The sequence below is a fragment of the Symphalangus syndactylus genome, chromosome 7 (assembly GCF_028878055.3).
Source record: "Symphalangus syndactylus isolate Jambi chromosome 7, NHGRI_mSymSyn1-v2.1_pri, whole genome shotgun sequence".
NCBI lineage: Eukaryota > Metazoa > Chordata > Mammalia > Primates > Hylobatidae > Symphalangus > Symphalangus syndactylus.
In genome coordinates this window covers 118327579-118345315 of record NC_072429.2, presented here as the reverse complement: position 1 = coordinate 118345315, position 17737 = coordinate 118327579, and the positions used below count along the sequence as shown (strand labels likewise).

Genomic DNA, 17737 nt, shown 5'->3' with positions numbered 1-17737 from the left:
GTGAAATAAACAAAATGTGGGTGTTTCTGCCTTCTCTCCTCCATGACCTTTCCTGTCCCTGTGTCCTCCCTTTTCTGCCCTCGCATAGACTGGACACAGTCACTATGGCACCGCTCAATTTTAGTATTTGCACTTCAGGGCTATGCCAAAAAGATTTTCTCTATTTTCAACGGAATTTCTGACATTAGTACATGTAATGGGGAGATTGGATTGGAGGGAAAAAAAAAAAACCTTCCCATGGCCCATGAAATCATAACTATCAACGATAAAATGTTTTGTACTTTACAAAAACACTTTCCAATGTGGTTTCATTCTGTGGGAGACAGTAGCATGGGGTGGTGACAGACACAGACATCTGGGTTCATATCTTAGCTCTGCTCGGTACTCACCATGTTAGCACCCTGTACCTCTGCTTCCTCATCTGCTATGTAAGGATTGTTGGGAAGATTAAATAAGAGATTGTGTTTACATAATTTAGATCAGTGCTTAGCACATAGTCAAAGCTATATAAAGGTTGGATATGATGATGATGTCTTAGTCATACCACTATTTCAGATACACACACACACACACACACACATACACTCTTATTTAATCCTTTTAATAGCATTATGTGATAAGTATCACTATCCTTTTTATAGACAGTAGAAATCAAGGCTCAGAGAGGGGTGAGGGAACTAGCTTCGAGAATGATGGTTAGTAAGTTACAGATCTGAGATTTGAAGCCAGAGTAGCTGAATCACTGCCCTTTCTTCACACAAAATGAGGACTATTAGCCTGCAAAGACTGAGTTCTTCAGAATTGAAGGATTGATGTCCCCAGCATGGACTCAGGCATTGGATATTCCTAGTAATTCTCTGGGACTTATCTGAGTACATGCTATTTACTTCTCTTCATTGTCAAAGACCGTGAACTTACTCTATTTCGTCCCTTTGAGGAATATGATTTATGAGGCCTGGCCTGCTCAATCAGATTGCTTGAGTGCCAGAGTGCCAACTCCTCCTCCTTCTGAAAACCCATTGGCTTAGTGAGGATTTGAACAGCATTTACCTCTCAGGGTTATTGTGAATGACCAGAGAGAAAGTGCCTGCAAAGCTCTTTATTTTTTTTTTTTTGAGATGGAGTTTTGCTCTGTCACCCAGGCTGGAGTGCAGTGGCTTCATCTTGGCTCACTGCAACCTCTGCCTCCTGGGTTCAAGCAATTCTCCTGCCTCAGCTTCCCAAGTAGCCAGGACTACAGGCACATGCCACCATGCCTGGCTAATTTTTTGTATTTTTAGTAGAGACGGGATTTCACTGTGTTAGCCAGGATGGTCTCGATCTCCTGACCTTGTGATCCACCCACCTTGGCCTCTCAAAGTGCTGGGATTACAGGCATGAGCCACTGCACCCGGCCACCTGCAAAGCTCTTATAGAAAGACAGGCACATGTATGAAATCTATTCGGGCTATTATTATTACATTATTACTTATTTGCTTTCCAGTAAGAGATGCAATTAAGGCCAACGGAATACACATTTTAGTTTTGGATTTCAAGCTTTAGAGCTGAGATTCTGAAAATAGTCTTTGGAGTCTGTATATTTATACCCCAAGGCAAGTTTATTCATGCATTTTTAACAAATATGAACAAATATTTATTAACAAATGTCTATTGAGTGTCTACTCTGCACAAGCCCAGGGATGCAGCAGCATGTGATACAGATAAGGCCTGCTCCACTGGTATTTAGATGCCAGGGAGGGCTGCCTCATGATAGTTGCTATCTCTTCTGAATACAACTTTCCTTTTCTGCTGATTCTGTAATAACATACTGAAGCAAACTTCCCGAAAACAAAACAAAATCCAAGCAACCTACAATCTCCTCTTTCTCCCCACATTCCGCCCAAAAGGGGAGCTTCAGATAATATAATCCTGTCCACAGTTTATGCACAGCCATCATTTACATAGTTTTGCTTTTAGCTAGTTCAGTGTATTGACTAAAATCTTTTACTTGATGCTATTGAAAATAAAGGAGGTGCATGCACATGTGTGTCTATGGCTGGAGAGGTGTGGCTACCTATGTAATTACACCCAGGATATAACCAGGGAAACAAGACTCCCTTTTAAAAAAATAACTCAATGGATTAGAAGTTTCATCTTTAAGTGGGTGAAAACTTGTTTCAAAAATCTGCAGATAAATAAGAAGTTACATTAAAAGCCCCAAATGCCCAGTTTAGTTCCTGAGGTCAAACTGCAAATAAACTATGTCTCAAGGGGAACAATTTGGGGGAACTTAAAACAAGAAGCAATTTACCTAGCAGTATCCTGGTGCTGTGGAAGGAGGAATTGCCTCCAGAAGAGCAGAACTGGACCTAGGAGGGCAGTTTACTATAGGATTTGTTCCGCTTGCTTAGCTGCATGTCAATGACTGAAACGTTAAATACCCCCACACAATTATTTATCTTTCAAACAAAACACTGAAGTGATAGTCTTCTGTGGGATGGAAGGAGAAAGAATTGAGAATCTTGCTGCAAAAATGATTTCTCTTGGTAATGATTGTTATTTCTTTTGAAATCTTTCTCCTCTCTTTGAACAGACGACCCCAAAGCCATTATTGCCAATCTCACGGTAAGTGTTGCCAGTTGTCCCGCCTCTGCCCTGCCCAGGCCTCTGCCCCTGGAGCAGCCTCCCTCCTGTGTGTGCCTCCCCCGGGGGGCCGGAGGAACACTTTCCTCACTGCCCTGCCATCCTGTATATTTGTTTCCTTAAGAGCTTTCAAAACTTCTGGCCTGTGGTCAGCTGCAGGCTCCCTAATGGTCTTGGCAATGATGCAAATGGAGAATATCTGATCCTTCCATTAGAACTGAAAAGTATTCATTCATGATTAAACAAATCTTTGCTTTCTCTGAACCAGAACTGCCCACCCACTCTGCTCCATTGTTCCTGGATGCTGGGTAGCGACCTTAATGGCACAAGAGCATCTAATCAGATAAGCCTAAACCCATGTGTTCCTCCCCTCCCACCGACACCCCACCCCCAACTGTTTGATTTGAAGGAGTTGGGAAAGGCCTTGGAGTGTGACTTGCTCTTGGCGATGGTCTCACAAGCCAGGAATGCATCTTAAAATTCCTAACTCTCCTCAGATAGCCTGTCATATCATCTCCGAGGTTACTTAATCTCTTTTGAATCTATTTGTTTTCAGCGTACATTATTTGATAGAAACAAATTTCATTTATTCACTAACTAACCTTTGGTTAGGCTTAAAATCTCCTTCAGCTTTCTAGAGAGAATTTGTAAGAATCTTTCCAAAAGACATTCCATCTAAAGTCTGATTTCCATTTCTATTTCAGTGTAAAAAACCAGATCAGCACTTTAAGCCTTACTTGAAACAGCACCTTCCCAAACGTTTGCACTATGCCAACAATAGAAGAATTGAGGATATCCATTTATTGGTGGAACGCAGATGGCATGTTGCAAGGTAACTGGTATATGGGCTATTTCTGTTTCTCATTTCCACAACCACCCCTTTGGCAACTGGAAATATTTTATCATCCTTAGTCATCGCTGAAAGAAATATCAGTTGGAAATCTCACTGTTTCCAAAGATTTTGTGGGCTACATAAACCATCAGTGCTGAGACAATATATCTCTATTTTCTTGGTCTCAGCATCGTGGTATCTCTTTGTAGTCTGTCAGTGCATCTGTGTGTGTGTGTTTGTGTGTGTGTGTATGTGTGTGTGTGTGTGTGTGTGTCTCTTTCATTCTTTGAATTTACATTCTAACCTTTATTCTTACTACTTGAGTAAGTGAAAAGTATAAATGGGACCTTGCCTTAGTATATTGGGCTGATTTGATCTCATTTGTTGAGACTTTGCTCGTAGCAACATTTATAGAGGACTTTAGAAAATGTTGTTAATGTTAAAAACTCTGTTATTGTGGGCACTTTTTACATTGCTTTAAACATTCCCAATGTTTGCCTTCTATTGAACTACAAAAGACTCTCCAATGTTGAAGAGAACGTTCCTTGCTTTTGAATGTGGTCTAGGACATGTTTGGAGGCTCTAACAACTTCCAATGAGTTAATTATTAAGGATTTATCCATTTTCACACAGAGCTGGAAGTAGCTGTTTCCCACTCACTCTTGCTCCAACTTTCTACTTAAGAAAAGTGCTGTGAATTTGTCTATCTCAGTAATTGAACAACTGCCACATGTACTCTAGCTAGGTACTAGTTTGCAAGAGAGAGAAGATAACAAGAAAATATTTAGAAACTCTAAGTTCTAAGAAGAACTTAGAACTCTAGAAACTTGTATCAGTATGGGACATTTAGAGACACATGTGACAGATACATAAATATCATGCTGTAATTTTCCAGGGTGTACTTAGAGTTAAATATGTGGGATTATGAAGAAAGATGTACGAAGAACAGGAATTATTGGAGTCTTTTAAAACAGTTGTGGGAAATCCTCATGGAGAATTTACAGGGATGTGACTGAAATTAATTGGCCCGGTATGTGCTCCTGAAGGATCTTTTGTGTATGGGGCAGCTTGGAAAGGGTCACACTGGCGCAGGTAGTAGGTTCATATGGCAAAAACATGGGAGCTGAGTAGAAGTTAAGTGAAAGATGATGACAGTTGGGCAAATTAGTGTAGCCCAAAACCAGGCATGTTGGTTAACAATACATCTTTTAAATTTAACTCTTCTTGCGTTGTTGAGGTATTGTATGCATATGTCTTATTATCCCAAGCCCTTATTATTCCAAGGGTGGAGACCCATATATTAGATTTTTTGTTTTCCGAAAGCACTTTCAGTGCTATATACCCATGGGTACTTAGGAAGTACTTGTATTAAATTAACATGAAAGTTATTTTGGAAAAGGGTCACATGACACTTTTGCAAAAGGTGTCTTCTGTCACAAAAGGAAAGATCAGATGGTCTCGATGTCTAGAGAGCAGTATTTCTGTTTTCTGTTTCTAAATAGAGATATTGTCTAGGTGAGGCCATGCTTTTGTCAGATATGTCACGATTACTGTTAATTGGCTGCTTAGTTGTACTCTAGTTGTATTGTATATTGATAGATAAATTTGCATGCAAACATTTTTATAGAATATAGATCTCCATTCATTGTTTAAACATCACAAATTTATTTTATTTTAAATTTTAAATTATTATGGGTATATAATAGGTGAGACATCACATTTTTTCAAAGTGCCTACTACGTCTTGACACTGAGCCTGGGGAGGGGTACATAGAAGTGAACCAGACAAACATGGTCCTAGAGTTGAGAATTTTACAGTCTCAGAGCTAGCCAAGCACCTAGACAGGCCGAGCCTGACTTTTGACAAGCACCCTACTTGGTGTAAGCACGAGGTCCAAGGAGGGCATCGTGACTTCTGTTCACAGGTCCCCATTTATCCTGCAATAACTGTCAAAGAAAAGTCACTTGGAGAAATGCATAGGATCCTCTTTTCATGTCACAAGAAGAATGCAATTAAAATAGAGACAAATAGACTTTCAAAAGCCCCTTCTTAGATATTCTTTGTACCCCGAAATTACCTTTTTATCAAAGTAATTTCATGAGAAATCCTAACTGATCATGAAATTGTTTCAATTTAGGAAACCTTTGGATGTTTATAAGAAACCATCAGGAAAATGCTTTTTCCAAGGAGACCATGGATTTGATAACAAGGTCAACAGCATGCAGGTATGATGGCAGAACTGTGAGTTGAAATTGTGTTTTAGTGATTCTTCGAGAGGGGAAGTAATGGTGGTGTGAGTGAAGGTGTACAGTATTCATAAATAGAGGAAGTGTTCCTACCTAACAATGCTTAACTGTTTTTGTTTTTCTTTTCTTTTGGAAGACTGTTTTTGTAGGTTATGGCCCAACATTTAAGTACAAGACTAAAGTGCCTCCATTCGAAAACATTGAACTTTACAACGTTATGTGTGGTAAGCCACTCGTTTAATCAAAATCATTGAAACAATCTTTAGTGAGTATATATGATCTTTCTCAATGTCAGAGAAAGAAATGTGGTGTCTATTTTCTGGGACTACCTCCCCTTCCCCACAAAAGGTTGTAACTTGCCCATTGGTTCAAAGACAGAATATTATCCCCTTCTAAGGCTTCTTTGTCTTCCTTCAACAGTTGACTAATGGGGCGTTTTCATAGTGTTGCTGTTGGCAGCCTCTGGCTGGTCTAACATAGCATTACAGTTTGACACCACTGGTCAGAGACCTGATGAAGCAAGAGTTCTGCACGGAGTCCTCTCCATCTCCATCTCTCGCATTGCAGCCCAGTTAAAAATGTTGCCAGCTTGCATCCTGGCCAGCTATTTATGTGCTCTTAATTATTTTTCTTCCTTGAACTTCTAGTTGCTGAATGAGGGCAACTTTTCCTATTTAGTAAGGGAGTGCCAGTCTGGTGGTTAGAGGGGGAGTCTGCAAGTCGGGTCTCCTGGGTTCTTTTCCCATCTTGGCTGCTAGCTCTCCCCTGTCCTGCCTCTGAGCTCAAGCAAGTTACTGAATATGCACTTGGCAACTATTTACTTGCTATGAAATCAGCCTGTTCATTGCTCAGTGGCACTTCAGGGGACAGGGCCAAAGCCTCCTCACGTCCCCACACTTCTGTGGAGTCATTAGAGGGCAGACTTCTAGTTAGTTGTTGATTATAAGTCTCATTTCAAAACGTGGAATTAAATAGTCCCAGGGAAGTGCAGAAAAAAGTGATACTGACATTGATCATCCTTGGGTTGTAACTATCACAGATACAGGCAATAGTTAATCAAGGTCTTGTTCCTTCACTCTTTCTTTCTGGGAATCGCTCTCTCTATTCATGGTCAAGCAATGAACTTGGCTATTTCAGAAAGCTGTGGCAAGAAGTAGTTAGTCCAGAATGGTTCAGGAGGTAAGGAGGGGGTGCCTGACATCTACATTTGGTTTTGTCCAATTCTGATTTGTGTTCACAGTTTTCAGACCCATAGAAAGTGAAGGGTTTTAAATCTTACCATATCTCATCAAAAAAATGTAAGAAGCACCTGCCTCCTTTTCTTAATTTTCATTAGATCTCCTGGGATTGAAGCCAGCTCCTAATAATGGGACCCATGGAAGTTTGAATCATCTCCTGCGCACTAATACCTTCAGGCCAACCATGCCAGAGGAAGTTACCAGACCCAATTATCCAGGGATTATGTACCTTCAGTCTGATTTTGACCTGGGCTGCACTTGTGATGATAAGGTAGAGCCAAAGGTAGAAATAATCTTTATGTTTATTACGGAGGAGTTTGTTGGGTGGCTAACAGTGCTGGCCAGTAGAACTTTCTGTGACAATGGACATGGTCTATAATTATGCTGTCCAAAATGGTAGCTACTGGCTAGTGTGACTGAGGAACTAAAATTTTTATTTCATTACTTTATAATTAAAGAGCCCTATGTGGCTTGTGGATACCATATTGAATAGCACAGGTATAGACCATGAAAGACAAAAAGTAAAATTCATGTTGCTATTCTGTGCAGTCACAGTTCTCAACCAAAATCTTTTTCTATGTTCTTCAACTGTGGATCACATGTCTATTAGTCATGGTCCCGATGGGAAACAGGTGGCCCATATAGAAGAGGTTTTGAAAGAGAGTTTAGGCCAGGTGCGGTCGCTCACGCGTATAATCCCAGCACTTTGGGAGGCCGAGGCGGGTGGATCACTTGAGGTCAGGAGTTCCAGACCAGCTTGGCCAACATGGTGAAACCCTGTCTCTACTAAAAACACAAAAAATTAGCCGGGCATGGTGGCGCTGGGAGGCTGAGGTGGGAGAATCGCTTGAGGCAGAGGTTGCAGTGAGCCGGGATTGTGTCACTGCACTCCAGCCTGGAAGACGGAGTGAGACTCTGACTCAAAAAAAAAAAAAGAAAAAGGAAAAGAAAAAAAGAGAGTTTAAAGGAATTGATTCAGTCATGTTTAATGAGTAATTTACCAAGGCTGAGCAGGGTGGATGGAAGTCAATGAGGAGTGGTGAAGTGCCCTGGGGTTTGCATAGTACCTTCTAAGATTTAAAGAGTGAGGGGAAGGAGTAAGTTTCCAAAACACGGAGAGAAGGCCGAATAGGAAGGAACTATTGTATTTGGCCAATGAGTGCAGCTTGTTCATTGCAACCCAGCAGGGAGCACTCCCAGATAGGGGAGTGCTACCCTCATCTTCCTCCCCTGTACTTCCTTTCACATGTTTCCCCTTGGTAGAGCCCAACAGGGAGCCACAGGGCAAGTTTGCTCTTTGATGCCATCCCTAGAGGTCAGCCTCCCAGGACACAGAGCAGGGTGTGGGAGGGTGCAACAGGGATGTGGTGGTGGTGCAAACAGAGACTACCCCCACACACTATGCTTGGACAGGTTTTCTTTTCTTTCTTTTTTTTTTTGAGGTGGAGTCTCGCTCTGCTGCCCAGGCTGGAGTGCAGTAGTGCGATCTCGGCTTACTGCAACCTCTGCCTCCTGAGTTCAAGTGATTCTCCTGCCTCAGCCTCCTGAGTAGCTGGGATTACAGGCTCCTGCCACCATGCCTGGAAAATTTTTGTAGTTTTAGTAGAGACGGGGTTTCACTATGTTGGCCAGGCTGGTCTTCAACGCCTGACTCAGCTGATCCACCCGCCTTGGCCTCCCAATATGTTGGGATTACAGGCGTGAGCCACTGTGCCTGGCCTTATATATCTATTAAATAATGTATGAAATAATCTTTTGTATAGTTTCCTAAAATAACCTATACTATAGTTTTGCATGTTGTAAAATTTTTAATAAATGCTATTATACTATATGTATCCTGCAATTATTTTATCATTATGTTTTTAAGACTTATGTATATTAGTATATGAAGTTTTAGCTCACTTATTTTTACTGCTAATATGGTAGATGGTAGTTAATATTTAATTGTATAAATGTACCATAAAATTTTATTTTCATTTTCCTACTTGAGAACATTTAGTAATTTGCAAATGTTAGCTCTTACAACAATGTTGCCACAGACATTACTGGAAATGTCTTCTTGTACACATATGCTAGGATATATAGTGAAGGGTAGAGTTGCTGACTCATGATGTTTCAGAATTGCTGAGTCATTACTTTTTAGCTTTGGTGAAAAGTGATTTCATAAATTAGTTTGGGAATCACTTCAGTGTGCCTAGAGATTAATCTGAAACATTTAGGCACTATCCTAATTAACTTACACATATATGCCCAAGTCATCATCAGTACCCACATGAGAAATTGGTGCTGTGGTGATTATCCGCAGTTTTAAGGAAGGAAACAGAGATTGAAGAAGGTGCTTACAAACATAGAACTGCTAGAGGTGGGGCCCAGAATGTCAGTTTGAGAGAAAATAGTAATTCCTCAAAAGAATGTATGCTATAGATGGAGTTTAGAGTTCGCTTTTGAATTTAGCAGGGTGCTAAGTAGACAGAAGGGCACAGAGGGAAAGAACATTTCTGATTTGCTTTCTTTTTTCCTTTACTGGCTTTCACACATGAAGAACAAGTTGGATGAACTCAACAAACGGCTTCATACAAAAGGGTCTACAGAAGGTAAGGGGTTGTTGCAAAACAATCGGATAAGGTTTTTCTAGTTTTCGAAAATCGAAAAGGCTTCTTATTTACATTGTAGTGTAAGCACAATATTGTTTAAAATTAAAATTTGTATTTCAAAGTGACTTTCATACCTGTCTGGCAAAGGATATTGGTTTATTCCATGTGCACAAGATGCCAGCTATGTAATAAAAAAATTCCAATAGCTTTTCTCCTCCCTCAATAGCTTTTAAGCCCTCTGAAAAATACACAATCCATTTTGTATCTGATGAGTCATAAGTTAAGACACTGTGGGACACTCCTATAAAGGGAATGATAGTCACAATGATAAATAATAGCAGCTGGTGCCTATCGTGAAGGTATCTACCTCGAGAGTCAGTATATATATATATATATATATATAAAATATATATATATAATATATATATATATAGTGATAGGGAGAGATTCACAGAAGGAATCAAATCAGAACTCCCTCCTACATGAAGGATCATCTCGAGCCCTAACTCTGACTTTACGTACAACGATAACAAGCACATATTAGTGAACTTTTGCAAGCTTATGATGTGACCAAAAAAAAAAAAAAAAGTAGTGATTTGTACTAAGATGCGCTTCTTGCTCCCATCTTAGTGTGCTGGCTATAGGCCAAGGGCAGCTTTGCTCCATGTGTATTCTTTATTCTGGAACCCAGGCTGAAGGAGTAGCCTCCATCAGAGACATGTCCTGCTCTTGGCAGAGGGAAAAGAGTGGCGGAACTGTTCACTGGGTCTTAATGCTTCTGCTCTTATGAGGCATGTGTCACTCCATTCACAGTTTGCTGGCCAAAGCTGAGCACATGATAGCAATGGTGTAGGGAAATATATTTTTTCTGTGGGGACTGTATCTTGTAAGTCATATGGCAATGGGTGGAGGCAGTAAATAATGAGGAACGATAACACAATCTACCATGCAGGCTCTTTTTATCTGATTGTGAAGTTTCACAAAATTGGAGGAAAATAGAAGGGGAGGGGAAGCCTCCTATACATGCTACTAAAGTAAATAGGATAACATGTTGAAACAGCCAGGAAATGACTAAAAGTGTATTTAAAATGCAGAAAGAACTCAAGCATAGCAGCCACAAGTCATGCAGCAAAGATGCACGTGGTCAAATTCTCCTGAGAGCATCGCTCGAGTTGTTAGCTTACATATGGTTCTGTTTATCATATATGCTCTTTCCAATCTGATTAAGTAGAGTTGAGGAAACCGGTAGAAGATTTGATTTACTTGACTTATTTTTCCTCTTTTAAAGATCTTTATCTGCCTCCTTCTTCCTTTTCTGTATCTCCATCATCCCACTTCTCCCTTTGATCACAGAACACACGGACTCTGGCATAGAACTGAATGAACCTCACTTTGAAGATAGGCCATTGTTGGTGGAAGGCACACAAATCTTTCACAAACTCTACAAGTGATTTGCAATGTTCGACACCTAACCTCTAGTGGACTATAGTGTCATTATAATTAGAACAATTAGAACATTGCTAGAGTCAAAAGATGGGGAGTCTCATGATTCAAGTTTTTCAGATATTTAGTTGCCAAGGCAGAGAAATGCTACTCAGATGCTTCTCTTCTAAAAGTCTCTAATGAAATTAATTATGGCAACTTCTATTGGACTCCCATGATTTTGCTGATTCAAAGTCTGACTGTTCATGGTACTACAGCATTTCTGTCTGAGGAAAACATTCCTGCATTTAATTTGTTGGTGGCAGTGTCCTCATATGACAAAACCAGTCTCACAATTCATTATAAACGATAACCTCAGCCGGGCGCAGTGGCTCACGCCTGTAATCCCAGCACTCTAGGAGGCTGAGGCAGGTGGATTACCTGAGGTCAGGAGTTTGAGACCAGCCTGGCCAACATGGTGAAACCCCTTCTCTACTAAAAAAAATACAAAAATTAGCCGGGCAGTAGTGGCGCGTGCTTGTAAGCCCAGCTACGTGGGAGGCTGAGGCAGGAGAATTGTTTGAACCTGGGAGGCAGAGGTTGCAGCGAGACGAGATCGCACCACTGCACTGCAACCTGGGTGACAGCGCGAGACTGTCTCAAAAACAAACAAACGAACAAACAAAAAAACCACACAATCACCTCAAACTTAAGAGCATAAAAATAAGAGACATCTTCTTAGTGAATCACTGACTCTCAGGGCTGTAAGGAGCTATGGTTACTAAGGTCACATCTCCATTGCTCTGCTCTGAGTGGAACATGAGTTTGTTACTTATATCCCTGAAGTGTCTTTTTATACTACTGAAGCTTAAAGTTTATGTATTTTCATGGAAACAAACCCTCATGGATACATTCAGCAAGCGTTTGTTGAATACTGACACTGGGCTGGCACTGGTTACTCTGACACGACTGTACCACTGATAGTTTCTAATTCATGGCTTCAAAGTGGTGGCATAAAATATTAGGGGGGAATCTAGAATAGCTCATGCTATTCTAAGTCTGCTCATGGCCTAGTGGCACCAACCTTTAATGATACAAGAGAGCCTTCAAAAGTATTTATCTTATTATGTGCAATGCATTTCCTTGCTTAGATGCTGGAATATGTATAAACCTCAATGCTCTTTCTCCTGTTGCTCTCTCCCTATCTCGTTGTCTCTTGGGCTTTGTCTCCTTTTGGGCTCTACCTTGGTCATTTCTTCAGTGGCAAAGCGATGTTTTCTTGGTCTGAGTTCTTTCAGGCCTTTATGGTGTTTCCTGTGTCATAAATTTGGCCTCCCATTTAAAATATTCAGTGTCTGCCCTACTGGAAGAGATCCTTGTGAATGTGAACCACCATGTATGTGAGCACACATGTGTTATGTTCAGGGGAATTACTTCCCCTTTCTAGGTACCTTTGAATACATATCAAGGCTTTTAAAGTACTTTGTAAACCTAAACTTCTATACAGATGTAAAGTTGTACTATTTTTATTATTAGTTTTTTAAAACACAGATGTAAGTAGTTGATATTTTTCAGAATATGTCATGTGCTATACACACTTCACCTGTAACATTTATATGTGACTGTTTTAATGGCATATGCTGTAAAATCAGTCATACATCTGTACAAAATACATGAGTAAAAGCTGCATGTTCCAATAGTGAAACGATCACAGGGATATCTGTGATAAAAAAGAGGTATATTAAACCAATCTTGGGCAATATTTTGCTATAAATATTTAAACTGTTATGGAATCAAATCCTTTACTAAAATGAAGAGAAAGAAAAATGTAATCCTCAAAAAATGGCAATCTAAGCTGCTTGCTAAACTTTAATATTTCTAGATATGTGGTAGATTCCAGATCTTAATTGCATGCCTGTTGTTATTTCTGGATCTCATATACCTAATGTCTTGGCAGACTTTCCATTCAATGAAAACTCATTTCCTCGTGGCATTGAATCGATGGAGGAATGAATGAATGAAAAGAAAATTTAAAAAATCTCTTGTAGCAAGCAATTCTGGCACTACAGCCAAGTATAATTTGCACTGCAAGAATAATTGCACCATTTATTTTTACCTTAATCTTTTCTCTATTTACGTTGCTATTAAAAATGTTTCACATTTTCTTAGGTTAGCCCTCACCATTATCTTTGTAAAAAAGGAATTAAAAATAATTTTAACACCTATGTATACTTGGCTCCTTATTATACACAATGAGAAGTTAGTTTGGATAGGAAAATGACTTAAACACAGCTGGGTGTGGTCAATGGCTCACACTTGTAATCCCAGGACTTTGGGAGGCCGAGGTGGGCGGATCACCTGAGGTCAGGAGTTCAAAACCAGCCTGACCAACATGGTGAAACCCCGTCTCTACTAAAAATACAAAAATTAGCTGGGCATCATGGCATCCACCTGTAATCCCAGCTACTAGGGAGACTGGGGCAGGAGAATCGCTTGAACCCAGGAGGTGGAGGTGCAGTGAGTCGAGATCTCGCCATTGTACTCCAGCCTGGGCAACAAGAGCGAAACTCTGTTTCAAAAAAGAAAAAGAAAATTGACTTAAACACTAGTAATTCTTGTTAACTTTAAAGCAGAGTCCTGAATATGGCTACAGAGGGAACATCTTCTTTAGCTCTTGTCAATTTTGGAATGTTTCTCATTTGTGTTATTTCTTTGGAGATATTAGTTGTTCTAGAGAAAGAAGGAGATAGCATTCACTCCTGCTTCTGAGTGTTTGTGTCTGCATGTGTATCTGTGTGTTTTTGGGAATACTTGGAAGAAATCAATACATAGTAATTGTTTATTGTTTATAGTAGAATTCAAGATGAATTTGATGGTAGATTGAATTTTAACAACTTTTACCTAGCAATATTCTTTGCCAGTATTGAGGTAGAGCCCATATCTTTACTAAACAGTACAACTGCAACAGCTACAACTGCAGTTACTTTGGGTTAAAACCAAACAAGTCACTTTACATATTTTGCCTGTAAACAGTGCAACATTCCAGGGAGATATAAAGCTTTGGAGATTAAGTTACAGAGTACCACAACTATAAAGAGCTGAGATTAGATTTGAACGCAGTTTTATATGACACTGAAGCCCATGTGCTTTCATCTGAAAATGCTTCTTATTCTAAGAGTGGGAACAAAGGGAATATGTCAAAAGAAAATTTTGTTTCTCATATACATTTTGTTCCCTGAGTAGAGAGACTTTTTGCTCCACAAAAAATTCATGTATCAAAGTTTGGAAGTTGCTTCTGGAATACTAGATGCTTTGACAGAAACTACTGTCCTCGTTAGCTTCTCAGTAGGCATTACTCGGGCAGGGCTCATGCCTGGGAGTAGTTGGATCTTCATTCCCATACACTCTCCATAAAATAACCCAGTGGCCAGCACCCAACTGGAGACCACCCGAAAGGTCAAGCAGAGGAGTAATGGCCTAGGATTCTAGTGCTGCTATGCAGCTGAATTATTTTGTGCAAATCATAAACCTCTAGTTCCTTCATCAGTAAGTTGGAGATGATACTACTGATCTGCCCAGTGTACCTTTCAGGGTAACATTAGACAGGTCATATGTAGAAAGCCAAGATTTTTAGAAATATATATCATTAACTTACCAACAAGTGTTTGCCAAGTAGATATTATGTGATTGGCATTGTTGGAGATGGAAGATACAGTGGTGAGTAAAACAGATGAAGTCCTTGTCCTCATAAAGTTATTGTTCTGTTGTAGGATTTATCCAGTTGATACATTACAGCATAATGTTTTCAAGGTTGGGGTAAGAAAGAACAGGGCACTAAAGAGAGGCCTTGAATCAAATCTCAGAGGAGGTTGAAATGGCAGCAAATGATAATAGGCACTTGTAAGGCAAAGGAGAAAGTGTGCAGGAAAAGGAAAGATCTTGGGTAGAGATTCTGTGGTAAGATTTAAGAGCATATTATTGTGGGACTGTATGTTTTAAAAAAACAAAAAAGAGGAGAGATTTTCATGTGGCTCTCAAGACAGTCCACTCATCTGTGGGAATCTGAATCAGGAAGCTGAGGAGGGAAAAGGAACACAAACTCCAGTCTCTACGACCCAAATTTGGAATACAAAAAGAATGAGTGCTAGGGAAGTCCACACCACTTAAAAAGATTGGCCTCACAGTATTTTGCCAAGTGTGGTATCTGGAGAGAACCTTGGCATGTACCAAAACTGCCAGAGACACTATAGTAAACAGGGAACTGGGGTGTGGAATGAAGGCTCGGTCTGGAATTCCATGACAGGCATTCCCAGCCTGGGAAGACCAGGTTATACTAGATCCACGTCAAGAAATCCCGGAAACATATTGCAAAACCAGAGGCTTGCAGGCTGGTCTCCAGGGTTGCTGGTCTCGAGATAAAGATCTCAATGTGTGCCGAGAACAAGATTCAAGTACATTTTGTGGCCTGAGTAGAGAGACTTTTTGCTCAACAAAAATGCAGTGGGTGGCTCCCCCAAGATGTCATAAAGACTAGGAGAGTCAGGCTATGACTCTGAACCTGTGATTTCTTTGATACTTTGATAAACTGAAAAAATAAAATCTAAATTTTGATTCTGGACCTTAAAATGTGTGTTTCTTACTGCAGAGATTATTTCCCCCTCTTTGTTAGATGAAACTATTAAGCTCCAGGAAGACCCAAGTAGATTTTTTTGGGTCACTGGGGACCTTGGTTGGATTTTTAGGAGGCTGTAAAAACCACTGTATTTTTCCCCTTATTATGCTATTTTTGCTCAGTATTAATTGAGAAAAATGCAGTCAGATAGTGATACTTTTGTGTTACAGCTGTGTGCCAAAACTTGCAGTTATGACAATAGCTTGGAAGCTATGGAACTCAAATTTCTTTCTTTTTTTTTCTTTTTTTTTTTTTTTTCTGAGACAGTGTCTTACACTGTTGCCCAGGCTGGAGTGTAGTGGCACGATCTTGGCTCACTGCAGCCTCTGCCTCCCAGGTTCAAGCAATTCTGCCCCAGCCTCCCAAGTAGCTGGGATTACAGGTGTGTGCTACCATGCCTGGCTAATTTCTGTATTTCCAGTAGAGATGGGGTTTCACCATGTTGGCCAGGCTGGCTCAAACTCCTGACCTCAGGTGATCTGCCCACCTCAGCCTCCCAAAGTGCTAGGCTTACAGGCGTGAGCCACTACGCCTGGCTAGAACCCAAATTTCTGAAGCAAGTTGAATCTTTATATGTAGAGCAGTAGAGTGAGTAGAGATGGAGAAGCTTTATTGAGGAAACTTTTCAGGAGAAAATGAATCTTTTTTTTTTTTTTTTTTTTAGAGACGGAGCCTCGCTCTGTCACCCAGGCTGGAGTGCAGTGGCACCACCTTGGCTAACTGCATCCTCCATATCCTGGATTCAAGCGATTCTCCTGTCTCAGACTCCCGAGTAGCTGGGATTACAGGCGTGTACCACTGTGCCTGGTTAATTTTTGTATTTTTAGTAGAGACAGGGTTTTGCCACGTTGGCCAGCTAGTCTCGAACTCCTGACCTTAGGCAATCCACCCGCCTTTGCCTCCCAAAGTGCTGTGATTCCAGGCATGAGCCACCATGCCCGGCAGAGGAAATGAATCTTAAGGTATCTCTGCCCCTCTTGGGCCCCCTCGCCCTTTCCTCTTCATGTCTCTTCCATGAGGGCTGAATATTTGTCATGCACTTTTGAGAGTGAAAAGGGACACTATTAACAATTATACCAGGGCAACAAGCATAAAACTGGAACATGGGGCCAGCCTGGTTTAACTTCATATGCTCCTTAAAGGACTTTACTGATGGGTTTAACTTCATATGCTCCTTAAAGGACTTTACTGATGCCACCTCCATTCCATTTCCAGTATTCATCATCCTCTGCATTCCCATCACACTCTGTAACTATCTTTAATGTGGTGCAGACCACATGGCATCTGTTATTTGTGCTATGTTTGTCTCTCCCTTTGACTTGTGAGCTCTTTGAGGGTAAGAGCTCTATCTTAATCATCTTTGCCCAGTACCTCCATTCTACAGCCCAAGGTCTGGCACAACCAAGGCGCTCAATGTTTGATGATGAAGAATAATGGATAAATTTGGAAGGAGATAGGTGACAGACTTGGCGAAGACTGGAGAAGTTATTTCTGGTAGAGAGAAAGGAAATAGCATACACGATAGTGTAATGTTGCTAACAACGATTGTGAAGAGAGTGTTGTAAATACATTAGCCTTTGTGGAATAGAGTGTTACGTTGAATGCTTAGAAATGAGGAGGATTTAGAGAAAAAGCCAGAGTTGGTGGAGACTATAGATTGTCTGAGACTCTTGTTTGGTGGTTGCTCTAGGGAGGGGTATTGCATATGGGAACATGGCTGCTATTTTGTTGTCCCCTAATGGAATCGATTAGATGCCAAGCTTGAATTTGAGTTTGGAGGACTGTGTGTGGTAACCATGAAAACTTAAATGATAAAAAAAGAATAGCTTCTCAAAGAATTTTGATACTTCTGCTTCCAGCTGAAACCAGGAAATTCAGAGGCAGCAGAAATGAAAACAAGGAAAACATTAATGGAAATTTTGAACCTAGAAAAGGTTTGGTTTGAGTTTTGAAGGAAAGTCTGGGTTGTTTTACTGCCCCTAAGTACTACTGTTACTATTTGCGGGCTTTTTGTTTATTATATTTCATTTATTTAATATTGTCAGATTATGTTCTAATCCTTAGGGGTGGGTCCCCAAATTTGGCAGCTTAACTAAGGCTTCTACATTTAC

General features: G+C 40.4%; 1 protein-coding gene across 12 annotated transcripts in view; it reads left to right on the top strand.

The window, feature by feature from the left end:
- Positions 1-17737, top strand: part of ENPP2 (ectonucleotide pyrophosphatase/phosphodiesterase 2) — a 116703-nt gene that overhangs the window by 84107 nt on the left and 14859 nt on the right. For 4 of the 12 annotated variants that reach the window (XM_063643524.1, XM_055287127.2, XM_055287128.2 and 1 more), the window contains 6 exons: positions 2573-2604; positions 3327-3454; positions 5592-5679; positions 5837-5924; positions 7037-7221; positions 9481-9532. In XM_063643524.1, the coding sequence (XP_063499594.1) occupies positions 2573-2604; positions 3327-3454; positions 5592-5679; positions 5837-5924; positions 7037-7221; positions 9481-9532 (573 nt within the window). Of the gene's footprint in view, positions 1-2572; positions 2605-3326; positions 3455-5591; positions 5680-5836; positions 5925-7036; positions 7222-9480; positions 9533-17485; positions 17561-17737 lie in introns of all 12 variants that reach the window. The other 8 variants (XM_055287126.2, XM_055287123.2, XM_055287124.2 and 5 more) reach the window with 3 other exon arrangements.